The 26,713-nt window shown below is 49.7% G+C and overlaps 1 protein-coding gene across 6 annotated transcripts in view; it reads right to left on the bottom strand.

The window, feature by feature from the left end:
* The window catches only part of PCSK6 (proprotein convertase subtilisin/kexin type 6), a gene marked incomplete at its 5' end in the record, with an annotated part of 193,450 nt that overhangs the window by 123,329 nt on the left and 43,408 nt on the right, over positions 1-26,713 (bottom strand). For all 6 annotated transcript variants that reach the window (XM_082448595.1, XM_082448594.1, XM_082448596.1 and 3 more), the window contains 5 exons: positions 3,361-3,449; positions 5,702-5,778; positions 7,203-7,346; positions 7,863-7,973; positions 22,698-22,802. In XM_082448595.1, the coding sequence (XP_082304721.1) occupies positions 3,361-3,449; positions 5,702-5,778; positions 7,203-7,346; positions 7,863-7,973; positions 22,698-22,802 (526 nt within the window). The remainder of the gene's footprint in view (positions 1-3,360; positions 3,450-5,701; positions 5,779-7,202; positions 7,347-7,862; positions 7,974-22,697; positions 22,803-26,713) is intronic.

Genomic DNA, 26,713 nt, shown 5'->3' with positions numbered 1-26,713 from the left:
TCTGTCATACAGAATGAAGTAAGTCAGAAAGAGAAAAACAAATACTGTATGCTAACAGATATATATGGAATCTTAAAAAAAAAATGGTTCTGATGAACCTAGGGGCAGGATAGGAATAAAGACACAGACGTAAAAATGGACTTTAGGACACAGGGAGGGGGAAGGGTAAGTTGGGATGAAGTGAGAGAGTAGCACTGACATATATACACTACCAAATATAAAATAGATAGCTAGTGGGAAGCAGCTGCCCTGCACAGGGAGATCAGCTTGGTGCTTTGCAACCACCTAGAGGGGTGGGATAAGGAGGGTGGGAGGGAGACACAAGAGGGAGGGGATATGGGGATATACATATGCATGTAGCTGATTCACTTTGTTATACAGCAGAAACTAACACAACACTGTAAAGCGATTATACTCCAACGAAGATGTTAAAAAAGAAAAAAGTGAAGAAGGTATTCCACAGGGGAAAAAAAAAAAAGAAACATACCCACAAATGACTTAGGTATTGGAATTAGTATAAAAGACTGTAAAATAACTCATAAGTATGTTAAAGAGTCCAAAATAAAATATAGGTATAATGGGTGAAGAGAAGGGAAATGTAAGGAAAGATTTGGAAATATTAAAAAAAAAAAAGCCAAATGGACATCATAGAACAGAAAAGCACAATATCTGAGTAGAAAAGAAAAAAGAAAAAAAAATTCATTGGGTGGAATCAACAACAGATTGGAAACAACAAAAGAAAGGATTAGTGAACCTGAAGAAGACAGTGCAAAAGAAATTATCAAATTTGAAGCACACAGAGAAAAAAAGATTTTAAAAAATGAACACAGCCTCAACCTGTGAGGTATATCAAGCAATCTAACAAGTATAATTGGTGCCCAAAGAGAAAAGAGAGGAAACAGGATTGCAAAAAATACTGACATTTTTCCAAATTTGATTTAGAAAAAAAGTAATAATAATAATAATCCAGGAGGAAGCACAGCTAACCCCAAGCTGGATAAATATGAAAGAAATTACACCAAGGGGCATTATAGTCACAGACAAAGCACAGATAGAAAAAATATATAAAAGTTGCCAGAGGAACAAATCACATTACATAAAGGGGAACAACAATAAGTATGACAACTGACTCATCATCAGAAACAATGGATGCCAGAGACAATGGAATAGCATCTTTAAAGGGCTGAAAGAAAAACATGTCAGCCTAGACATTCTATGTTCAGCAAAATTTTTTTCAAAAATGAAGATGAAATTTAGATAAATTTCACCTAAAAGCTGAGATGACTTCTCGCCAGCATAGCTGCATGTAAAGAAATACTAAAATATTAAAGAAATTCTCAGGCTGAAGAAAAATTGAAACGAGTTAGAAGAAATATGAAGCTAGAAAATAAGGAAGAGCACTGGGACTGATAACTATGTAGGTAAATATATTTCTTTCCATAAGTATTTTAAAGCCAACTGTTTAAATAAGAATAAACACTGGGTTTATAATATATGAAGTAAAACACAAAAACAACAGCATAAAGAACGACAGTGAGTGTGAACTCAAATAATGTTTTAGGTTTATATACTATACATGAAGTGGTATAATATTAATTCCACATAGATTGGAATAAATTAGGATATCCATTTTAATCCCTTGAACAACAACTTTAAAAATAAAAAAGATATAAAAAGGTAGAGCTCATGGTCACACCAGGGGCCTCTCAGAGAAATTCCCTGCTCTGTGTCAACACGTGGAGAGAGAGGCTATGTTAGGGGTGCCTGAAGGCTGCCCTGTCCAGGGGTGGGCTTGGCAGGAAGAGGTGCGGCTGCCTGTGTGGAGAGGCTACAGCTGTGTGCAGCAGCCTTGGAGACGTGGCTGTTACAGTTTCCCTGGGTCAATGCCAACCTCAATCCCACACTATGTCTCCATTGCAAACCCAACACCGTGTCACAGACAGTTTATACCCGTTGTCCAAGGACACAGAGCCAGTGGGTGGTGGGAATGGAACTGGTACCCAGGTCAGCCAGGGAGACTTCTCATGGGTCTTCACTCATCAAGAGCTCCAAGGAGAACTTACACATCTCAACATAAAAGAACTATCCACGAAGGAGTGAGGCCAGGTGACAGTCTCCTGATCTGTTCTGCAGGACACGCCCTTGGTGGTTAATGATGGCTGGTTAAATCCCAGACACTTCAAAGGTTTCCAAGGGAAAGGGCAGGCAGAGGGTCCTAAATAAGTGAAAGCTGGGGACCCTATTTTCAAAACTCAAGAAATTCCCCAAAGACTGCGTGACCCAGAGTTCTCCACCTTGTGCTGCTCGTAGTAGAGTTGAGGGAGCTACAACCACCTCCACAAAGGCAAAGCAGCAGAGAAGGCCACACCCCAGGAAGGCATCCCAGCATGGCCATCAGCGTACGTGTGAGCACCTCCAAACCGAGAGCCAGTGCCCCAAGGCCATGTGGAGGGTCGAGGACAATTCATGCCCCGGCCACACCTGCTCAGTGCCAGCTCAGTGATGTGCACCTACCAGGCACTGCAGAGGACTTACTGACTGACTGTCTGCCGGTTTGAGTTGTCAATCTGCCAGGCTCAGGGGGCGGGGACGGGGGCAGGGGCAGGGGCGGGGGGCGAGGAAGACGTGTGACTCTTTGCTCTAAAGCCCCATCCTAACAGAAGAAGCTTGACTCACAAATGGAGAAACCAAACAACAGAACCAGAGACACCCAGGGTCAGGCGTGCTCCTTAAAGGGACCTGGAAGGCTGACCTCCCCCAGTAAACAAGACGAGGGGGGACACCTGGATTTGGGGAGCACTCCATGAAGCAGAGAGGGCGTGAGAGGCCGTAAGTCATGGGCGGACTGAGCAGAACGGAGCGGCGGGGAGAGGTTTTTGGGGTGAGGCAAATGTTACCAGCCCGTCATAAACAGGGGAGACCAGGCATCTCTGGGGGGCACTGTGACAAATGTCCTCTGGCTAAAGCCGAGGGACGGGGCAGGAGCAGTGGGCCAGGATGCTCGAGCGGGAGTTGGGGCCAAGGAAAGGCCTCTGTCCCAGGTGAAAACTGTAAACCCTGCTGGGAAAGTCAGAGGGAGGGCAGGATGGGCAGCAGGAGGGGACCCACGCGGCCTCTTAGGCCTGGTCTGCTTGACAGCGGTGAGTCAGCAGCCAGACCCACAGGGCCCACAGAGGCTTTTCAGGCAAACCAGTGAGCAACACCTCCGCCTCCAGGCCCCTGGCAACGTGAGGTCAGGCCCAGGGTCCGACTCGGCCACCGAGGCCAACGGAAGTGCAACTGCTGAGACTCGCAGGAGGGACACGTCCGGTACCCCTGCCCCAGGCCCGAGCCCCCGGGCAGCACACTCCTGGGCCTTACCTCCGATTCTTGCATTGTACGCGATGCCCACGATGCAGTAAGAGTTGTTGGCTGAAGCGGCGACCTCTCCTGCACAGCGCGTACCGTGTCTGAGACAAAGGAAAAAACGAAGTTAGGACTCCGCCAGCACCTTGCAGTGGGTTCAGTGCCCTGCTCAGCTCTCCTGCAAGAAGAGTCATTTATCCCTAAGCCCGGGGAGGATGCTGAAGCCTTTTCCCCACATCCCTTCCCATCGCCTGCTCTGACGGCTGCTCCAGGAGGGGCATCAAGTGGGCTTTTGCACAGCCCTGGGTCGTCCCGTTCCCCACCCCCGCCCTGCGCCCCATAGGCTGGCAAGGCCTTCCCGCCGCCCTGCAGACACGATGCTCCCGCATCAGGCTGAGTATCCTGCTCCGGCGCCAGGGGCCCAAGCATCCCTCCTCCCAAGCTCTGCGCCCCCACGACTGACAACACAGTGTAGACGCCTGCCTGGCTGCCGAGCTGAAGTAAGAACAAATGAGAACCTAGATCCTGTGTCCCCTTGTGTCCCCCTCCTCCCACCCCATGCTCACCTCGGGCAGCCCCCCCACCCTTTCCATGGCCATTGCAGCAGGAGCCGAGGAAGAAAGCTCAAAATGGAACACTCAGCAGCGGTGGACGGACTAGGAAGAGGCCACATGAAAAACAGATCGCTCCCCTCGGTAATGACCCCGTTCTGCAACATGCTGCATCGGGTCAGTTCCTCCAGCAGAAGCCAAAAAATACCGGCAAGTTTAAGGAGCACATCTTTGAGAAGAGTCCACAGGGGATCAGAATCACTGATTCAACTTTAAAACCACCTTTGAAACTAGTCCAGGGCTCATGCATTAGCCCCAGGGAGGCAGCCCTCTGTCCTCTGGACCTCGTGCGCCCACAGCCAGGGCTGCTCCCAAGTCACGCAGCCCACCGTCCCACTCAGCAGTCAATCCTGCCCTTCATGGATCACTGTGCAGTGTCTGGATTATCCCTCCTGGCTCCCTGCACTCGGGGCTGGGAGACCAGGTGCCCTGCACCCCTGGCGTGCTGGCCGCTGAGTGGGAAGGGCCCCTGGGGACGTGAGGCTGGGGCCTTTGCGGGCTCCCCAGAGCGCCATGGTCCGTCGTGTTGACCACGTTCGCCGGCCGAGCCTCCCTGCACAGCACCCTGTGGGCACCAGGATTTGAACCTCAGAATCAAATCAACCACAACCTAAAATATTATGGACGAAGACACACCTTGGCAAGTGTCATGTCAACAGTGGAGAAGAAAGGGACTTCCCTGGTGGCACAGTGGTTAAGAATCTGCCTTCCAATGCAGGGGACATGGGTTCCATTCCTGGTCAGGGAACTAAGATCCCACATGCATGCCGCAACTAAGAGTTCACATGCCACAACTGAGGAGCCCGCCAGCCACAACTAAGGAGCACACATGCCACAACTAAAGGAGTCGGTAAGACCGCAGCTAAGACCCGGCACAACTAAAACAAATAAAATTAAATTTAAAGAAAAACAAAACAAAACCAAAAAAAACAGTGGAGAAGAAAGAAAGGGCTTCTGTTCTTCTCTAAATATTTTTGGAAGAATGGGAAGAGCTCGGGGCATGGGGCATGCTGACAGAGAAACGACAGGCAGGACACGGCAAACGAGCTCCAGGGCTGGGCTGGGGAAAGTGGACCTCACCCCCAGGGCTGCCACCGATGACGGAGCCGAGTCACCTGATCTCTCCAGACCTCCTCTCGCCTTCATTTGCAAAGTGACGATCACAAGCGTCACTGACTGAACACCCTTGGTGTGTGTCCCTCACCCATCACCTGACTCCCACCCACAGCCCTGGGGCATGGGGAGCCTCAGGCCACGAGACATCACCCAGCCTGCACAGAGGCACACAGCCAGGCCCAGGATCTGAGCCCCAATTTACCCAGCATCATTCACTCTCCTGCCACCTCCCTCGTGAGGTCACAGACAGACTCAAAAAGGCTTGGATATTGACCCATGCACTGTGGTCTGAACACAGCCGGCCGTGGAGACCGCAAGATTTAAGGTTACTCTCTTCAAATATTCCAACAGTGTTTCGAACAGGAACGATGCTGGTCCAACATCCATTGCTAGCTGACCAGCAGGGGTGACGCCCCTTAGGAAGGGGCCGAATCCACCGAGGCTGCCTTGTGCCTGAAGGGCTGCGCGGGGCTGGCTCCTGGCTCAGCCCCAGACCCAGCCAGGCAGCCGGAGAGGTGCCTCTGGCCCGTCACAGTTCCAGGATCCTGACTGTGGGCCAGCTCAACAGTGACTGCAGGGAGACGTAAAGGGAAGCAAGGAGGGGCTGGCCAAGTGACCAAGTGACATACTTATTCTCATTGCTGGCATCATATCGCGGAGACGGGTCGTAATCGTTTCCATTGACGTCATAGCTCGCATAGGAATCCTAAGAAATGAAACCCTCGTGACCGAAGAGAAATGGCCCAGCATATCACAGCCCTGCTTTAAATTGTTTTTACGCCTCAATTGGAAACAGAGAAAAACGCACGCTTGGTACTCTCTTACTATAACTGTAATTTTATATATATATATATATATATATATGTATATATATTATGGTGGGAAATACACATAACAAAATTTACCACCCTAACCATTTTTAAGTGCACAGTTCAATGGCTTTAAGTACATTCACACTGCTGGGCAGCCATCACCACCATCCATCCACAGAACGCTTTTCATCTTGCAAAACTTCAACTCTGTCCCCATGAAACACTAACACCCCATCCCCCTCCCCAGCCCCTGGCACCCAGCATCTACTTTCTGTCTCTATGAATTCGACTCCTCTAGGGACCTCACGTAAGTGAAAGCATACAGTGTTTGTCCTTTTGTGACCTAGATAATGTCTTCATCGATGTGGCTGATCCATGTGGCAGCATGCATCAGATAAAGGTTCACCCATGTGGTAGCAAGTGTCAGAATTTCCTTCATCTTATATTTTTAATATGTATGTTTTTGTGTACATACTTATAATCATAGTATTCGTGTAATTTCCTAACCTCCTTTTAAAACACATTATAAAAGCTCTCCAGATTGTTGACTTCAAAACTGTCATCCTTTGCAAACTAGTATATATAGGATGGATAAGCAACAAGGTCCTACTGTATAGCACAGGGAACTATATTCAATATCCTGTGATAAACCATAATGGAAAAGAACATGAAAAAGAATATATATATATATATATATATATATATATATATGCGCATAACTGAATCACTTTGCTGTACAGCAGAAATTAAGACAACACTGTACCCCAGGTGCCTCAGAATACTAAATACCTTTCTTATATTTACTATGTGCTGGGCTCTCTTCTTTACATTTATGAAGCCATTTAATCCTCACAATTACCCGAGGAGGTAGTAATCCTGTTACTAACCCCGTTTTACAGATGGTGACACTGAGGCACAGAGAAGTCAAGTAACTTGCCCAGGGTCTCAGAGTTAATAAGCCACAGAGCCAGGACAGAAGCCCCAGCAGTTTGGGTCCAGAGCCCATGTCTTAACCCTGCCATTTCTCACGTTGCTGATGTTGATCTGATGGCCACCTCCATGCGCACGTTTCTGAGTTTCTTAGGACCCGTTCCCAGAAGTACATGTGAATCCTCTAAAATGTGAATGAATCCCTCTGCAAACCCCTGGCTCCGGGTAGCAGGGGATCTGGGCTCACCAGCCCACCCAGCTCGGTTTCTGTATTGTCTGATATAGGGAGGGGTAGGCACCTTATCATTTTACAAATGTGTCCTTATTTAATGACCCGCACAGTTGAATGTCTCTGCATGCCAGTTGCCAGTTTTAAGGCTTGACTTACATAGTTTGGGGCCAGGTCAGGGTGATTCCGCTCTATGCCATCATCCAGGATGGTGACCACCACGTTTTTTCCCGTGTAGCCCCGCTTCCACGCCGCCTGGACATTCATTTCTGATCGGCAGCGACTGTTCTTGTCGCCACAATGCTGCAGGCACAGAAGACACAAAGCCCCCCCAGCACAGACACACCTGACACAGACCCGCAAACCCAGCAGAGGTGCTCCTATGCTCATAAGGGAATACGGAGAAAATGCTTTCCCGTGCCTGATAAAGCAGGACCCTCTTTCTACCACCCATTTCTGGGAAGGGTCCACGTGGAGGCTCTACTGCTTTTTCTGCCCTCACAATCTGTCCATCACTTTCCCAGGACACCCACCGCCCTTCAGGGGCTCTGTTCACTACTCACCATATAGTGACTCATACACTGTGCAGCCAGTCGCTCCCCTGCTCAAAGAGCCCCTCCCCTTGGACTTTCACATAATTAAAAAAACTTCACAAGAAAGCCTGCACCTCACAGCATTAAAACAGGAGTTTTACACTCAGATGAAGTGTGTCTGTTTGGAGCTATCATGAGAATTTAGCTTTGTTGGGGGAAATTGACCCGTCTCAGAAACACGGCACTGCAAACGTTCCAGGGACAGAGAGGCCCACGCCCTACTCACCATGTACCACATGTTGGACCAAATGGGGTCGTTGAAATAAAGGGCCTGAGGGTCGCTTCGCACCTGTCTCTTCACCCTGCGTTTAACTTCTTGTTGTTGGAGCCATTTCACCTACCAGGGGAGAAATGCAGTTACTTTTTGTTTTAAAAACGATCTCCTGGTTTCACGTGGCCTCCTCGTAGGTGCTCCAGCTATCCTTTTCCATGAATATCTGTGTCTATTAGATGCCTTGGATGGTAAATTCCAAGGAGATGTTTTCACTTCAAGTGACCATATTTGAAAGATAAGAACTAGTCTGGGTCTGTAGGAGAGGTAATAGGACAACTCTCATAGAGTTTGAAATGATTCTACTAAAAAAAAAAAGACCTTGTGAAGTTGTCAACAGATTCTCTGGTGACCCTTGTCCCTAATTAAAAGGAAATACATGCAAGGGTATGAAAAGAGTGAAGAGAGGGGAGAAACCAGTCAAATGGTGATCAGGAGTTGGAAGTAAAATGTTTTACAGGGAGGATACGGTTAATTGTGATAATCCATATATTGGCATTTTTAGCAGCTTCTGCAAACATGGTACCAAAACATGTACAGAAAAAAACCTAGAAAGGGATACAGCAAACTATTAATAGCAGCAATTCCTTGATGGTGACACTATTATTCATTCAAAATTTTAAAATTATTTTCAGGGTTTTATAAACTTCTTTCAATCGGCATGATCTGCCTTCACAACCAAGGAAAAAAGCTTGAGAGGCAGAATAAATGTTATTCGAGAACAGGAATCCAGGAGCCTGGCTGCCTGGATTCAAAAGCCAGCCCCACACTCACCAGCTGCGTGACTTACAGCGGTCAGTTAGCCTCCCTGGCCTCATCCGTACGATGGGCATCCCTGTGGCTTGTCATGAGGGAGCACTGGCATATAAACTGGCATATGAAGCAGGCACATCACTGCTTGGCACAAGGCTGTACTATCCTCACATGTGTGTAAGAGTTTTTCAAGGTGGAAGAGTTTTTTCACTTTTATTTATTTACCTATTTATTTTAAAATTTATTTATTCATTTATTGGCTGTGTTGGGTCTTCGTTGCTGCGCTCGGGCTTTCTCTAGCTGCGGCGAGCAGGGGCTACTCTTTGTTTCGGTGCACGGGCTTCTCGTTGCGGTGGCGTCTCTTGTTGCGGAGCACGGGATCTAGGCACGCGGGCTTCAGTAGTTATGGCGCATGGACTCTGTAGTTGTGGCTCGCGGGCTCTAGAGCGCAGGCTCAGTAGCTGTGGTGCACGGGTTTAGTTGCTCCATGGCATGTGGGATCTTCCCAGACCAGGGCTCGAACCTGTGTTCCCTGCATTGGCAGGCGGATTCTTAACCACTGCGCCACCAGGGAAGTCTGAGTTTTTTCGCTTTTAAAAGATGTGGGACCTGAATCCCCGTGCCCTGAACCGAAGCATTTTCTTGGTCCTGCTGCTATGGGCCCCCTGATTCAGTACACCTCCTGCTGGGGCTCAGCTCTGCACAGTGCGCTGAGATGGGCAGGATGGGGGCACCAGGCCCTGTTCTCAGAAGTTTGTGCTCCAGTCGGGGGCTCCCCACCACACAGTGCAGGGTGTGAGGCAGGCTCCAAGAAGGCAACAGGTGGCCCAGGGCAGAGAAGGTGAAGGGGAGGAGGAGGAGGAGGAGGATGGAGACTCTGGGAGGGTGATGATGGGGGACCCTGGGTGACCTGGAGGCCAGGCCAAGGCTGGTGACTCCAGGGGAATGAAGGCACAAAGTCCGAGGGTCCAGCTGCTCCCCTCAGACCGCTCAGCCTTGACCTCCCCACATGGTCCTGAGGGAGGAGAGGACAGCCTCATTCACATCTAAGGGTGACGACTGATCTCAAGGCATTGTTGGTCACCAGGACAAAATGCTTAGAAAGAAATATCACAGCCTGTCCCCCCAACAATGTGACTTGTCTACAAAACACCAGTAGATCAGCTTCCTGAGAAATGCTGCAAAGAGCTCAAAAACAATTTGAATTAGGCACTAAAACAAGTCCAGGCCCAAGTCCTGGATCATTTATAGTTGCCACTGATAGATACTTCCATGGAAAATAAAACTGTACAGTGAGATATTTTGCTCATAACACCCTCTGATGGCATTTTGCAACTTCCTCATATATTACTGCCTGAACCAGAAAGCTTTTACTCAGTATAAAAAACCTAAGACTGTATTTCCTAACCTGCTAGGCAACCTGTTGTAAAGTACAGTGGTAGGCAAGCCACTGACAGCTCCAAGCTCCCGGGATGCTCCCGTCCACCTTGCCTGGCTGACTCACTACCCATCTTACCAGCACCAGCGCCTTCCAACTGTGGTGCCCACCAGGCTTTACTTCCTGTCACAGAGGAGGTGAACCCTCCTCTTCCAAGCCTGAGTGGGTGACTCCCCCGAATCAGGCAGGTGACACGGGAAAGCCTGTTGCCAGAAGTCACAAAACAATCCCCTAGTGGGACAAAAGAGTGAGGGCACCTGGCCTTCAATCGTTCCTGGGCTCTGGGTAAGAACCCAACTTAACACACAGTTCTGAGGGTGGGCTGTGATGGCCCAGGGCCCGCGGCAGAGCTGGAGGCTCTCCTTGTGGCGTGCTCCCAGGGCAGCCCTCTCCCCTGAGACAGGTCATTGTTAAGACTCTGACAGACAGCCAGGCGCTGTAGGCCAATGGAACTGGATATAACAAATTACTCTCCAGGTCTGTGGAGATGGATTCACAGGTGACCTCCCAGTCACAGAGGCTGACTCAGCCAGCGGTCACTTGGTCAGAGCCTGCTACCCATCTCCTTTCTCCAGGCTCCAGCCACTGCCTTTCTTCTCACCCAACTCCAGGAAAGGGTGGGGCCTCCTGGATCCCATCATCCTGGCATTTTCCAGATTTGCCCTGATTTCTCTGGACAGCACGGCCCCCGTGGTCCCTTATTCGCTCACCAAAGCTGCACTGAGTCTCACTGTGTGTCCGGCGCTAGGTTCTGGGAACATGAGTATGAGTGTAAATACCACTGGTCCCCATCCAGGGCCAAGGCCCCCCTCCCACCCTCCAGCTCAGACCCAGAGCTCTACTTCAGGGGCCCCTCAGGTTGGAACCCAGAGCCAGCTGGCCTCTCCGGGAAGGTCAGGGGTGCTGATGACCCAAATCCAAGTGCCTGAAGCTTTAGCTTTCCCAAGGGGTACCCTCGTCATGAACAGTGATGTTCTTTATGACAAAGGAACACACGGTTCAGGATCCCTAAGGACGTGTCACTCGTGGAATTGATTCTTCCGCAGAGCTCGCAAACAAACAGTGAGCTGGAACTGACCAATCACAAGTACTGAAATTGAAACTGTGATTTAAAAACTTCCAACAAACAAAAGTCCAGGACCAGATGGCTTCACAGGCGAATTCTATCATTTAGAGAAGAGTTAACATCTATCCTTCTGAAGCTATTCCAAAAAATTGCAGAGGAAGGAATACAAGCGGTCAGCTGGTGGTGATGGGGAGAGTCAGGCTGGGAGGGGGCCTGACTGTGATGTTCTTCCTGTGATTATCTCTGTGAGGAAAAGCAACCTGAGATGCTCAGAAGAATTGGCAGTACTCTTCCTCCCCTAAGAGGGCTAGTGCAAAAGGAAAGTCATCATATTTTGCTGGCAGTGTGCCCGGCTGTCACTTTACACTGTAGCTACGCTCGTGCTCTGATCATCAGATCCCTCAGAACTCCTAGAGGAGGTGTGCAGACCTTCTCTTGGTGAAAAAGGCAGGGGACAGACAGCGGTGCACACTGTCTGCCTTTCAAGGCCATAGGAATATACTTGGAAGGTAAGTCCTAAACCCAGGTAAGCCTGCAAATGAGTGGGCCTGGGGCACATTAAAATACACATTGTGACTAAGCGTGCGTGGTAAGAGCTGAGCTCTTACGGTGGGTCCCCAGACTTCTTAGGAAGAGCACCAATCACTCTGCAAAGCCTTCAGATCACTGGAGTGAAGGAAGGGGAAATATTGCTGAGAAGAAAGGCCCTGCTCATTCCACATCACTCTCTTTAGGTTTTGTAGAGTTGACTGGTGGCCTCCCAAAAGGTACATTCACCCAGAACCAGTGAATGTGGCCTCACTTGGGAAAAGGGTCTTTGCACATGTAATTAAGTTAAGGCTCTGGCGATGTGGTCATGCTGTGCCCTAAATCCAATGACAAGTGTCCTTACAAAGGACAGGCAAAGGGAGGTTGAGACACAGGAGGAGGAGGCCTTGTGAAGACAGATTCCACAAGCTGAGGAGCACCTGGAACCACCAGGAGCTGGAAGAGGCAAGGAAGGATGCTCCCTGAGAGCCCTCGGAGGGACCACTGCCCTGCCGACACCTTAGCTTCAGACTTGTGGACTCCAGACTGTGAGACAACACATTTCTGTTGTTTTAAGCCACCCAGTTGTTGGTCATTTGTTACAGCCGCCCTGGGAGACTGATACAGGTTTAAATCACAGCCTTGATCAGGGTTGAAATTTTAAATGTTTGAGAATCCATGAGGCTGTCCTGCTAACGGAGGATCCGGAGGCCCCCAGAGGATGGGCTGAGGCTGCAGGAAAAGCACTGGGGCAGGGGTGGGACTCAAGGCAGTAGCTCTTACCCAAAATTTTATTTTTTTTATTATTTCGTGCAGGATCTTCGCTGTGACATGTGGGATCTTTTTAGTTGCGGCATGAGAACTCTTAGTTGAGGCACGTGGGATCTAGTTCCCTGGCCAGGGATTGAACCTGGGCCCCCCACATTGGGAACGTGTAATCTTAGCCGCTGGACCACCAGGGAAGTCCCCCCAGTATCTGAAAAACCAGAACAGAATGGCCATCCCGGTGTACCCAGCGGTGCCAGCTCTGGCTGGCAGCCTCACCCACACAAGCCTGCAGACCCCACCCTAACGGCTCTCCCCTGCACATCTCAGGGCCCTGGACACCTCTCCCTGCCGTTCTCTCAAACTAAAGCTGCCCCAAAGTGGGTCCTGCCCCCTCTACCCAGGTCCCTCTCACCCTCCTGATTCTCCTAACTCATCAGCACTAAAGCCCATCTGTCCCCCAAGTCAGAACAAAGCTGGGATCCTCTCCAACACGAGTGTCACACATTCCATCTCCTAAGGGGTCAGGATCCCATCCCCAAGGTTCACCATGGCAACGATCCCCTGGCATCTGGACGGTCACGTGACTCTCGGGGTGTCCCTGCCCCATGACCGATGCACGATGCGGCCTGACCCCCAAACAGGGCCCCCTCCAGCCCCGCCTCTCGCCCCCCCCGGCACCCCCTCGCCCGCAGGCCTGACTCTCATGGTGCCCCTTCACTGGGCCAACTTATTTGTGTTCCACTTTAACCCTCCCCACCCTGGAATCCTTCCCTGACACCCAGGGGGGCCAGGGGGGCCCCCCGGGCTCCTGTGCCCCCACAGGTGTGTGCATGGTGACGCTGCCTCCACCCCAGGACATGGACATCAACTGTTCAGAAGCCCACTTTCCCCCAGAGGGAGGCATGCATCTCAGGCACACTTGTTTCTCCACCTCTCAGCCAACACCTGCCTGTAACAGGGACCTGCTCAGCAAAGATCTGCTGGACTAAAGTCCTGTCCTCTTTCTTCCTGAAAAGGCAAATTGAAAGCTGAGGCTGCAAAGCTAGGTGTGTCTCTGCCAGGAGCGAGGGGCTTCCCTGACCTGACTTGTCCGGCACGAACCGCAGCTGTGGTCGGATGTGTCTGGGGTCGGTGTGACCACCCTCTGCTCCCCACTGGCCTGTGCGGACCACGTGGGCTGTGTTTCACTCACCACTATACTTCTGTGTGCCAGGCGATGCATGGTATACAGTAGGAGTTCACTAAATGCTCCCTGAACAAAGGAATGAAGTTAAATGAATACCCTTCAGATATCAAATATGTTATAACCACAGTCAGACTTTCAAAAACACTTTGGAGTAGACAGTGCGACTGGGTCTTCATGACCCCCAGGTGATCTGCGTGGACTTTTTGTGGAAGATCAGTGATTTTGGACAAGAGCAAGGTTTGCCACCTGCAACCCCAGCTCAACACAGAGTATCTCTCCTGGGCAAACCTCTATAAACCTGTATAAAGTGTCTTGACTTCTTCAAAGTCATATTTTGAAGGTGGGACTTCACTCTGACCCTCTTCCTTTTATCCATTTTCTGTATGTTTCCCGTGAAACATTTTTGTCGCGAAGACTTTATCATCTTCTCATGATGAGGTGAAGAGCAACGCTTTCTTTTGGAGGCAACGCTTCCTCCAGCTTTCTTCTTGAGAAGTCAAATTAAAATTCGGTATCTGTTGAATGTCACTCTGTAGATAAGAGGAGGTAAACTTAAAAGATGCTAGAGGGACTTCCCTGGTGGTGCAGTGGATAAGATTCCACGCTCCCAATGCAGGGGGCCCAGGTTCAATCCCTGACCAGGGAACTGGATTCCATTTGCATGCCGTAACTAAGAGTTTGCATGCCACAACTAAGGAGCCCTGGAGCTGCAACTAAGGAGCTCACTTGCCGCAACTAAGACCCAGTGCAACCAAATAAATAAATAAATATTTTTTTAAAAAAAGAATGTTAGAAAACTATTCCCTTAAAAAAGTTTATGTTTAAAAAAAAAAAAGATGCTTAGAAAGAAGTCATGCAAACGAGCAGGATCCCAATCAGCGCTGCCGGTTGTACAACTGCCCGAGCGTCGTCTAGGCAGGCGTGCCTTGGGCAGCCCCAGCCGCATCCTCTTCCCGGGGCCACGGGCACACTGCCAGAACAGAAGGCAGCCTGGCACATCAGTCCTGGGTTCAACAAGTGCAAAAGGGGGTTGCTGTCACGTTATTTTGAAGTTTCATGAGCCAATGTCACCAGAGAGAGCATGAATGACCCCTGTGTTCCACCCAAAGCCACCACACGCCTACGCTCTGCCTTAAAGCCGTCGACCTCTAACGGGCCCCGCCAGGCTCGGGAAGCCCCAGGGCATCTTTAGGAGCTGGTAGGTCCTAGAAGGGGCTCCAGGGGCTTTGCTCTGAGAGGGAGCCAAGGCAACAGAGGCTGTTCTCCGAGATCCTCGTCCCCATACCCTCCAGATCTCCACCGGTGCGAGGGGAAGAGCAGTGCGTTCTATTTAGGGTTCGTGTTCGTGCACAGCTGTGTCCAGGGCAAGGGAGACAGCTCTGGCCAGCTTCCCCTTTGCTTTTTCCCTTACCTTCATCAAAGGGAGGGACATTTCATTCTGTCACTGTGGAAGGACGGGGATTCCCTCCACCGTTTGCTGTGACAGAGCCAGCCCTGCCTGCAGATCAGGGCAAATCCGTGGAAGATGTCAGAGGCCAGACCCCCAAGTGTCCAGGGGCCCCCCGATCCTCAGGCCTCTTCCAGGAGAGAACAGTGCAGCGGGAGCATGGGGGAAGGTCAACCTTTGACCCCGTCCTCTGTGCCTCAGCCTCCAGCTGAGGGAGGGGCCAAACCAGCCCATTTCTGTGACCCCTGCACTCAGCAGCCTGGACCCTTACATCTCAAGTCCCGTCAACACCGACTGCTCTCAACACCTGTCCCGACACGTGTTGGGTCAACTTTCCACCAGCTGAAGAGCAGTGACAAGTTAACTCGCCAAGTGAGGATTCAAAGAAAGGAAAATAATCCTCCCTGACAAGTGCACATCACCTTACAGTTTGCAAGGTGGTCCTTCTCTCAGGACAGGCAATGGTTCAGGCACGTAGGAGCTGAGTGGTAGCCAAGCTGGGGACTTCCCGCCTGGGGCCCAGAGATCCTGGAGGATGGAAGGGCAGGCTTACGTCCCAGGAACCCCCAGAAGCTGTATGCAGAGCAGCGTGGACATGAGCACATGACTTCTTTTCTCCTCTGGAGAGAGAGAATGTCCACGACTTCCATCAGCTTTGCAGAGGGGCCTGTGATTCCGACATGGTTAAGAAGCACGGGACTCAGCCGGGCTCGTGGAGGTGGCAAGTGGACTGGGGTCCGACTCCATACGAGGATTGATACTCCCACGCTTATCTTCCTGGGGCAGAGGGCACCAGCCCCACAAGCGAGTGATGGTTAAACATTCTTGTTAGATCATGTCTCAGGGAGACGCTCGAGCCCTCCTGAGGGTACCACCTGGGGTGGGGAGGAGATGCCGGGTTGCTATGGAAATCCATGAGCCAGGGCAGTAGAAGAGGCAGAGGAGAAGGAAGACGAACCAAAAATCTAAAAGCTGTTCTAACTCAGACTAGAAGACCTCCCCCTCCTCCTCCCACATCACAGAGGCAAGCGGGGACCCAGGCCTGTCCCCCCCTTCCTCAACAGGCCACTTCTCGAATTCGCTCCATCCAAGCTGAACTACACGGGCCAAAAGGTGACCGCTTATTGCTGGTGAGAGCCGGCACCACTCCTCCTGCTAATACTGGGAAACATGAACGGACTTCGGGAAATCAGGGCTCTGATGGGAAGCACCCCGTCCCCCTGAGGATCACCTGCCTCTACTCACATATGACCGACAGGTGGCTGAAGGACCCCTGCTCCCCACGGTCACCAGCCAGACGCCGGTCAGCACACTGCCCGGCTGGCTCCATGTCGGTCATTCTGCAGCCTGATGAATTCAAGCCCTCTTTAGGGTTTTTGTCACAATTTAACCAAGGCCACAAGATACTTCTAAAGTCGTTTAGGTAAAAAGAAGTTGATGAGCAAATGGTAACAGATACAACTTGCTACCTGAACCTACTCCCTGAAAACTGAGATCTGTTTCAATAAACATTGACTAAGGGTCCGCCTGCTATTTACTGGGTAGCCTGCCGGACCTGGAGTGAAAGCAAGTGAGGGCAGCCCTGGCCCTGGAGAATGTGACACCCCCCGGCACAAGGCGGGCTGTGTGCGTCTCACCCCGAGCTCCCCCCACCCCCCATCCCCCTGCCTTTCACGGCTGCTGCCCGGCCTCGTGCTCCAGGCCTCCTGGAACACCTGCAGCTCCCACCAGCCGTGTCCCTGGTCCCTGTCATTACTGGATCCCCAGCAAATGAAACCCCTCCTTGCTCCCACCTGGGCCTGCGGTCCTGGTACTGTCTCCAAGGCGGCCAGGAAACAGACATTACAGGAACAAAGTGGGGGCCCGAGAGCCGATGGATGGGCTCCTTACCGCCCTCACGGCGCTGGGAACCTCAGGGAGGGGGACGCCCACGTGACCACTAAACCCTTTAAGACGGTGCGTCCGCTGCAGCAGCGGGCAGCTGCGAACACGGCCAGACGCACTCTGGCCCTGTCACTTCCGTGCTGGGACAAGATCTGAACAGCCATGAGCCCTCCGCTCCTGGAGTCCCTGGGGAAGGCAGATGCTGAGGGGACCTCGCAGCCCCAAAGCGCTGACATCCAACCGCTAGGAGCAGCCGCTGAGCCAGCTCCCGGTGGCAGGGATGCACAGGCCGAGACCAGAGAGAGACACAGGGGTAGCCAGTATGTGCAAAGCCTGCGCAGGGGGAAAGGGCAAATGTCATCCGATGAGGATCTTAAAGGCCAGCGTGGCGGGGGTCCAGGGGCCACAGGGAGGCCAGACCAAGGGGGACCTGGGCAGGACATTCCCAGGGGTGGTGGCACCATGACAGGGGTGTTTCATAGGCTCCCTCGGGACAGTGGAGAGCAGACTGGCGTTGGGCAAGGATGCCCACAGCTGGCCAGTGAGAGGGGCCATGCAGCGTCCACATGCCAGAGGACAGGCCTGGGGCACGGGCTGCATGGGTGGTGGACGGAGGGTGGGGGAACGGGCATGGGGGAGGGGCTGCTTCTCTGTGAGACAGAGGTGCGGTCAGAGGTGCTGACTCGGCTTTGGGATGCGGTGACTTTGAGACATCTTGGAGGCATCTAAGTGGAAGCGTCAAGTCTGCCGGTGAAATCATAAAGCACCATCTTTTAAAGCCTATTTGAAAATTCTAACTGCTTACCAACTGGTAGCATCCAGTTCACTAGATCCAGTGGGGTTGTGCTGAAACGTGAAGAGACAGCTGAAGCCCTGCTGTCCCCACGCGGGTGAACCTGTCGGGCCCCGTGTGGCAGCCCACCCTCCCCCCAGCCCATCTCGCAGTTCATCCAGATCAATGTGGTCACTTCCTGTCTATGTGCTGGTATTTGCCAGGAACTTTTTGTTTGTTTGCACTCCAAATGGCTCTAGCACACAAAACTGTCAGATAAAATTCCCTCTGTGGTTAATGGAAAGATCTGCTTAAACGTTGCATCACTGCTGGAAAAAAAAAAACTGAGCTCTGATTAGACTCTGGGGCAAAGTCCCATCCTACAAAACAGAATGCCCACTCCGGCCCTGGAAATCATTTTCCAGCTCCTGAGCGCTGAAGGACTGAAACAAAGCATCAACCCGAAGCCTCCCACCGCCCCGGAAGGAGCCACCGAGGGCCCCCCTAATAACATCTTTATCCTCCCATTTCCGTCATCCATCTGGCTGAGCGTGCAAGGGAAGGGCTGAACCAGAGTCATCATTCTAAAATGTAAGGGCTGGAAGATGCAGCAGCAATGTCGAACTATAAGCCAGCTTGGAATGTAATCAGAACAAGTAATTTTTTAAAAATTTGGGAGCCCTTACAGCTATTGGCTGGTGCTTCAGTAACATCCACCCTTCTCCCGACTTTTGGCAAAAGAACAAGTTAAAAACAAATGCCCTCAGTTGGCTTAAATGACAGCCCTTGGAAAAACCCAGTGATTGATACTGCACCCTGAGAACAGTTGGGCTGTTCTCCCAAGGAGAGGGCTGGTCCACAAACCCCTTCGAGCAAAATGGCCCTTTCCAAAGGTGGTTAAAAACATCAAGTAAAGGTGATTAAGAATGGAAGGAAAACAACCGCACGATGCTTGTACAAGATCGGAGCAAAGAGATGCTTAATAAATGTGTGTGCACGTGTGGCTGAAGTCTTAAATCTTCCCTCCCGCTCGTGTGTTGTTTCCGTTTTGTTCAACAAATGTACACTCTATCAGTTTTCATGCGAAGTAGGGGTGGGTTGTAAATTCCATCACTTATCAAAGCAATTTTATACAATAGGGACTGGAGCTAATTAAAATAAAATACCATCTGCATTCGATTGAGCTTTATCCTAAGCCCTATAACATTCATCTCCAGTTTGGTCATTCAAACACGATGGCAACTGCATTCCAATGACTTAGAATAATATTAAATCATCTTTTCCCTTTCTCAATAATATTAATTACACAACTCTCCAATCGAGAAGGTGACACAAAAACGCTTTGCTCATGTGGGAAAATGTCCTGGTGCTGCAGGACAAGGTAACACTAAACACTTTTGTAAAATAGCTAATTTTACCCAATATTTCACTGGAACGACTAGGTAGAGTAAATATTAGAGTGATAGCTAATTGATATGGTTTGCATTAAAACTAGACTGATTTAAACAGAGGCATTTCAGTTACAATTCTGAATTTGTATTCGGAATTGGGTTCGGATGTCTATGCGCGTTCCCTGGGGCTAAGCATTTAATTAGAACTGTAGGAAACAATCAGCCAATCACGTGGGAGTCGCAGGCAGTGCTGGAATGTGAGGGCTGTTTACCTTTTCTCTCTTTCCTCTTCATTGGCAGGATGGTCTGATAGCAGCCCTGCCAGGAGCTTATTAAGAAGCTCTGTACAAAAGGGATTTTTTTTTTGAAAAACTTAACTGCCATAGCCTTTGGAAGTCTCTCCTTCCTTCTCTTTCCTTCAAGGACACAGCTGATGACCGGAATACCTTGCCCTCAGACCCAGACTGAATGCAGTACTTTGAACCCACCTACAATGAACAAGCCCATCATCTCAGATGCCTTGGAGGAGGCTGGCTGGGGCCCACCCGGAATTCTCCTCAGCCGCCTCCTGCCTTCTGACGCTCGGGCTGCAGTGTCCTGCTCCGCTGGTGTTGACAGAGCGGAGACCCGCTGGGTGGGCATCTCTGCATCCCCTGGGGCACAGGGCCTCACACCCAGCAGGTGCGTAATTAATATTTTTGGAAGGAAGGATGGAGGAGTTGAGTTGAATACCTTTAAGAGTTTTAAAATTTAGTCACTAAAAAAGAGTGGGTGCCCCCTAAAACACAGATTAACCCTAACTAATAGAAATAGTTCTAACAATTGAGGAACAGCTTAATTCTCCAAAATCCCTCAGGAAATGAGACAGGCTGGGACCTGGGACCCTTTGCTGCAGTGCTTGCACCTGGACAAACGTCTCCTCAAGCAACAAAATACAAAGAAACTATAAGGGACTAAAAAATAACTGCATGCATGCACAGTTGGGGCAATTTATGGACAGCAAGATACAAAAAGACCAAAAACCCAACTGCCACTTCTGAAGAGCTGGGAGCAAAAGCAGGGGATCAGGAGCAAAAGCAGGGTACTGTGCACACCCCCTGCACACACCACCACCTAAGCCACCCCTCTGGCCACACCCCCTACCCTCCCCCCATATAAGGAACCAGCTCACCCCCCATCAGGGAGCTAGCAAGGGCACCTGTTGTTTGTTCTCGCTCCCCTCTGCTGCAGCGGGGCCCCAATAAAGCCTTGCCTGAATTTCTTGTCTGGCCTTTCATCAACTTCTTTTGATTAAGGAGGCCAAGAACACTGGTCAGTGACAGAAAGGGGACCAAGAAACCCACTGTCCCATCCTCTTCTCATTGCACATCTATACGGGGCTGGGGGGGTGGGCAGGGGCTCCCCCATGCAAACAGAGCGCCCCTCGCTGTGACTCCCTCTGTGGGAACAATAACTCTGAAGACTTTGGACAGAGAACAAGTATGCCGTCCTCACAAGACAGATCACTGCTTGCTTAAGAGAAATTGTGGAGGGCACTGCAGCAACTCCCTTCCTAGCTTAGAAACGTCTCCGCACTCTGACAGGTGACTGGCCACTGCGAACCTCAGCCCCCCAACCCGCTTCCCCCAACCCCGCAGCCGCATAGAACCCACATGTCTTTGGTGATGGGCCGAGCACTCTGCACTCAGCTCTACGGTGATTCGGGTCTGCTCACCCTTCTCCAGTGGCCCTATCCTGTGGGAATGAGCTACCACCACCTGGCTTTGCTTCTGAGAAGAAAAAACAATACACCAGCCCCTTTGAAAAGCGTTCCTTCAAGCTCCATGGCATGAACACACAGGGGTATAAACACAGCCCCAAACGGTCAGGTGGGAGGATGCATGTAAGGTGCCTGAGCACATACTAATCCCTTCATAAACATTAAATTCCTGGGACTTCTCTGGTGGTCCAGTGGGTAAGACTCCGTGCTCCCAATGCAGGGGGCCCGGGTTCGATCCCTGGTCAGGGAACTAGATCCTACATGCATGCTGAACTAAGAGTTTGCATGCCGCAAGTAAGAGTCGCATGCTGCAAATAAGAAGTCCATATGCTGCAACTAAAAGATCCAGCATGCCGCAACTAAGACCTGATGCAGCATGCATGCATGCATAAGTAAGTAATTTATAAAACAAACGAACAAAACAAAAACATTAAATTCCTTTCCCTGCTATGAAGGAAGAATGGGATTAGCACAATATTTGCTATCTATCTCCTTCCGTCTGTCCACCCACCCACACTTCCATCCATCCATCCTTCTACCCACCTATAAAATGAACTCAGAACCATACACTACACGTCTACCTTGTCAGAGCCCAACTGCACGAATTAGTTTCACAGGGACCACTTCCTCCTGTTCTTGAAACCAGACCACTACAAGGTCATGTCCTGGAGAAATGTTTTAGGTGCAGTTCTTAGGGATACACCATCTCTCCCACCACCCCCAGCTCCGCCAACACAAAAGTATCCACGATTATCAGTGGGGTGGCTTGGGACAACACCAAGGCCAATTTCCCCAAGGAAACTTTATTATCCACGTTCTCTGCGGATCACTGAAGGGGTACCACGTGCCAGCTTGGGAGCCCAAGTGAACATTTCACACATTGCTTTTAAGAGAAGGTGATTTCCATGTTCTAAAACTACGATTTACCAATGGCCTCATTTCTTTGTTGGGGCTGCTACTGCTTCTCACTTGAACTTCACTGTCCCTCATAGCACTCAATGCCCTGTGACATATCACATATTCTTCTATAGACTGTCAGCCCCACCATCCACTCTGACAGCCCTGCTGTGGACACAGCGTGACATGTAGCAGGTATTCCAAAATCACCTGGTGAATGAATGAAGTCATCAAAGGCTCACTTGACCATCTGACATTTTTAATCTTACCAAGTATCTGTTGATTGATATGTCAAATATTAAACTAAAATCTATGCAGAAAGAAAGTATAATTAACCACCCAATAAATATGAACTATACTAAAAATGTCAGCCTCTTTTCAAATTACATTTGTTTTCATCTCAGAGATCACAGGTATTTTTAAGGAAAAAAAGAGTTATATTTACTGCCCAGGTTTTTAAGTTCATGGTAACCATTAAGATATGTGTTACGACAATCACAAAAACATCCACTTGTCCAAATTCTAATTTCATTATTAAAATGCTAGCTTGAATTGCATAGCCTTTATGGGTAAGATTCACATATTTATCTCCTCTGACTACTGTGTATTTTGTTGATTTTTAAAGATTTAAAATATTAGATCTATAGTCATTTGATTGGAAGTCAAGAATTTAAATTCCCAAGTCTCCCAAGGAACCCAAATATTTGGAGCCTTTAGATGGTCTGATATGTAGCTGCACATCTGTCTTGTTTTATTCAAAGTGGATATGGAAAACTAAAGGCTATCTAGAATCCCATTAAAATCCAGACTCAGGCATTTTCAGAACCACAGACCCAAACAATAAGCAAACAATACCCTAGGCCCTAAAAAAGCATCCTGCACAGGGAGCAGAGATTTGTACCTGGGGGTCCATCCTGAGGAAGGTGTGAGGGCCTCTGCTACTCAAGGTTGATCTTTTAAAGGTTTTGCTATGATAAAAGTGGTAGTAATCTTCCAGGTTTCCGATCTGCAAAACAAGAAGCAGGATATCACCAGTCAATACAGTCTTACAAAATCCTGCATCCCACAAACATCTCCCCCTTCCTCTGAGAGGCTCGTCCTGCTCCCAAAGGAAACATACCCTTCGTTACACTTCCCCACTCAAGTCTCTGGCAGACTCAGCGTCTGTGAACGTGACGGTCAATTCAGAGACTCCTTTTGGATAAACAACACTAGTAGTATTTTCCAATGAAGCACACACTCCCCAAATCTTGCGATGAGGTCATATCATTTAAAGTTTGTATTATCTTGGCCAAGTTTTTTAGACATGAATTAATGTTCATTTAGGGTCAAGCATCCCTGAAGTAGCTAAGTTAGTGTCAAGTCAGGTCTACACCAAAATATTCATTTATAAACAAACTCCATCCTCTCCACCCCACGAGTAAACTGAAATATCTAAGAATGAACATTCACTCTCAAGTGCAACAAGGGAGCCAAGGCAAACACTCGGCCCCATCTGCTTGGGGATTGCAGAAAGGTCAGCTGAGAACATCTAAGCCCCCAGGGAGTCCCAGTTTTCTGCCAGCAGTGGTTTGTCAGGACAGATTTCAGCCTGAGGCCTGGAGGGGACGTAGAGGAGCACTCAATGTGGCCCTCCGATGGGCTGCCCCCGCTGGCCACTCCCCGCAGCACCGACTTGCTCTCGTGTCTCACGACCCTGGAGCATCAGGTCACCGTTCTCAGAAGACATGCTTCTCGTTCTAACTTCCACTGGTTGTTGAAAACAACCATCCTTGACAGCTGGAGGTCACCATCCTTCAGCTTTCTAACTGAAGAGCAGAGCTTTCTGACCGAACACTATATAGACTCTCATGCTGCCCTTCTCAGGCTAAACCATCCTAGTTTCTTTTCCAGCGTCTGATTAAAGAGTGAATTTAGGGTGAATTGTCCTCTAGAGCAGTTAGATGTCGTGATGATGCACCTAGGTTTCCAGTCAGATAGACCTAATCCAAGCCCTGCCCACTCCCTTCACCGCCAATGATCGTGTGATCTCAGGCAAGATTCACCTCCTGCAAATCTCAACTCCTCATGTGTAAAATGGGGATAAAACTACTTACCCCATGCAGTTGTTTAAGTAGGACTAATGTCCACCCAATTCACCAAGACCTTCTACTCACAGACATTGCATCTGCTACAATATGTCCCCAGCAGAGAGGACTGGCCCAGGCAGAGACCTGGAGGGACGTGGAGATTCTGAGTGGCCATTTCCACATCTTTCCACAAGAAGATCAAGCAAGGATCTACAGAGAGAGCCCACTTTACTATACCCTTCAGCCCTCATTGCCAGAAAGCCTGGCAGTCTGGATGCATCCTGTTCTTGAGTTTCTAGAGACACCCACTTGTCCTTGAAATAAAGAACGCCCTTGTTCACTTAAGCTTGCTCCACGGTGTTTCTGTCGCTTATAAGCACAGAACAGTGAATACCGTAATCGTCATGAGGGTAAGCAGGTATCATCTGTATAGTGCCTAGTTTAGTGCCTTGAACCTAGTGGGTGTTCGAGAAATCCTGGCCGTATTGAGCTGGGATTCTCTCTCTAGCTCTTCTCCAAGGCTCCTTCAATCCTTCACTGGGTCTAGGATGGACCTCAACTCAACCATTCCTGCTGGGTGACCTGGGCTTCAGACCCTCCATGAGTCTTAGTTTCCTGGTGAGAAAACTAACTACTACTTTTAAGGGTTGCTCCAAGACTCTCTCTCTATATATATGTACAGAGTCAGGTACAGCTCTTTATATATAAAGAGCTAGCTGAGTGCCCAGCAGGTAGTAAGTACTCTATACATAGTTCTCTGCAATTATGATTCTCAGTTCATTTTCTACCTCAAGACACTGTTCTACCATCATAAACCTCATTATTTCTGCCCTATTTTGCACAAAAGCACTTTTTTCCCTCCTCCTACAGTTAACTGCTCACGTCTTCAACAAAGTTAATTGTTATGTATGTCAAAGGGTTCCTCCTAGAACAAGCCAGAGCTGTTATTTAGCAATAATGGAGTCTTAACTTACAGCAATGTTTAATCAGCATGTTTGCTTATAAGCTGCTACCTTCCCTGGGAGATGTTTCACAACTTTTGGTCTTTTAACTCCAGGCATTCAAGTCAATTTCCACTCAGGGACATGGAGAAACTAAGAGTTGAATCAAATTTGCTGGCAAGGGGATGGATTAATTGAAGAGCTGCTGACCCTAAGCAGACCCATGTCAGGGTAACCCTGGAAGCCATTCAGGGCAGCACCTGCCTTCAGAGCAGCCAAGCCTCTCTTCAAAGGCCAGTCCCAAGGCCATCCAGGCCCCTGCCTCTGCCCCTATCCAGCCACATCCTGAGCAATAGCTCAGAGGGTCTGAGCTGACAGGAGTCATTCTCTTTGAGTAATTCAAGGGAAGAACAGATGGTTCTCACAGACCTGACCCGGCCAACTGCCCCTGAGGGCAGCAATGGCCAATGCCACATCTGTTTGGAAACTTATATTCAGCCCAGCATGGAGGCTGAGGGTCTGGGTTAGGGTTAGGATCTGGGGAGGGTTAGGGTCTGGGTTAGGGTTAGGATCTGGGAGGGTGAGGGTCTGGGTTAGGGTTAGGTGCAGGGGAGAAGGGGACGCCAGCCAAGGCCCCCCTCCTGCCCTGACAACCCCAGCTGCAGGAAAAGCTGGAATCTGACTCAGGAAAAAAGGGGTCCTTTTTTTTGGGTCGCTGGCTATTCGGAAATCTGGAAGCGGCCCTCCAGATCCCCCTGAGATTCTGTGCACCTCCATCCACCCTCTGCCCCTCCAGAAGCCGGGGTGAGAGCATGGGGAGAGACACCTTCCTTCCTTGAAACCAAAGATTTGAATGTCAGGCAAACATAGGTCTGACAGGGCAAGGGACAGAAAGGGCTGCCTGACGCTGGAATGACTGCAAGGGTAGGAAAAGGAAGGAAGGAGGAAGACAGGGCCCAGATGCTCAGGAGGGAATCCAGCTACTGTGAGAGGCCTGGGCACCCTCTGCAGCTTGGATGAACATGATATCCCGAAGCCTGTGGCTACACTGTGTGGTTATCAAGTACTAACTCATTCAGAGCAGTGGTGGGCAGACGATGGCCCATGGGCCAAATCTGGTCTATGTTGCCTTTTTACATTAATTTTTAAAATTGTGGTAAAATAGACATAACTCTTAATGATTGTAACAATGTTTAAGCGTATAGTTCAGGGGCACTGGGCACATTCGCTCTGTCATGTAACCGTCACCACCTTCACCTCCGGAATCTTTTCATCTTCCCAAACTGAAACTCTGTTCCCGTTAAACACGAGCTCCCCCTCCCCTTCTCCCAGCCCCGGGCACCCACCATCTGCTTTTTGTTTCTGTGAATTTGACAACTCTAGCTGTCTCAGCGGGATCATTTGCCCTTTCGTGACTGGCTTGTTTCCCTTAACATGATGTCCTCGAGGTCCACCCATGCTGCAGCAGGTGTCAGAATTTCCTTCCTTTTTCAGGCTGAATCATATTCCATTGTGTGTACAAGTCACAGGTCGTTCATCTGTTCATCCACTGATGGGCACTTGGGTTGCCTCTACTTTTGACTTTTGTGAATCATGCTGCTCTGAGCACGGGTAGGCAAGCATCAGTCTGTGACCCTGCGTTCCATCCTTTTGGACATACACACAACTCCTGTTTTTATAAATAAAGCTTTACTGGGGCACGGCCACCAGCGTTCACTTACCTCCTGCCCACAGTTGCTCTCATGCTATGATGCCAGAGTTGAGTGGTGGCTACAGAGACCCTCTGGCCCCCATGCCTAGAACATGTCACATGTGGACTTTACAGAAAATGTCTGCCAACCTGCGATTTCTAGCATTTGTTGCTGAGTGTGTCTAGGGAGTCCACCAAAGTCTCTGAGGTTGGACAT

Source organism: Balaenoptera physalus (assembly GCF_965194825.1).
Source record: "Balaenoptera physalus genome assembly, chromosome: 2".
Classification (NCBI taxonomy): domain Eukaryota; kingdom Metazoa; phylum Chordata; class Mammalia; order Artiodactyla; family Balaenopteridae; genus Balaenoptera; species Balaenoptera physalus.
This window is presented reverse-complemented; position numbering and strand designations above follow the sequence as displayed.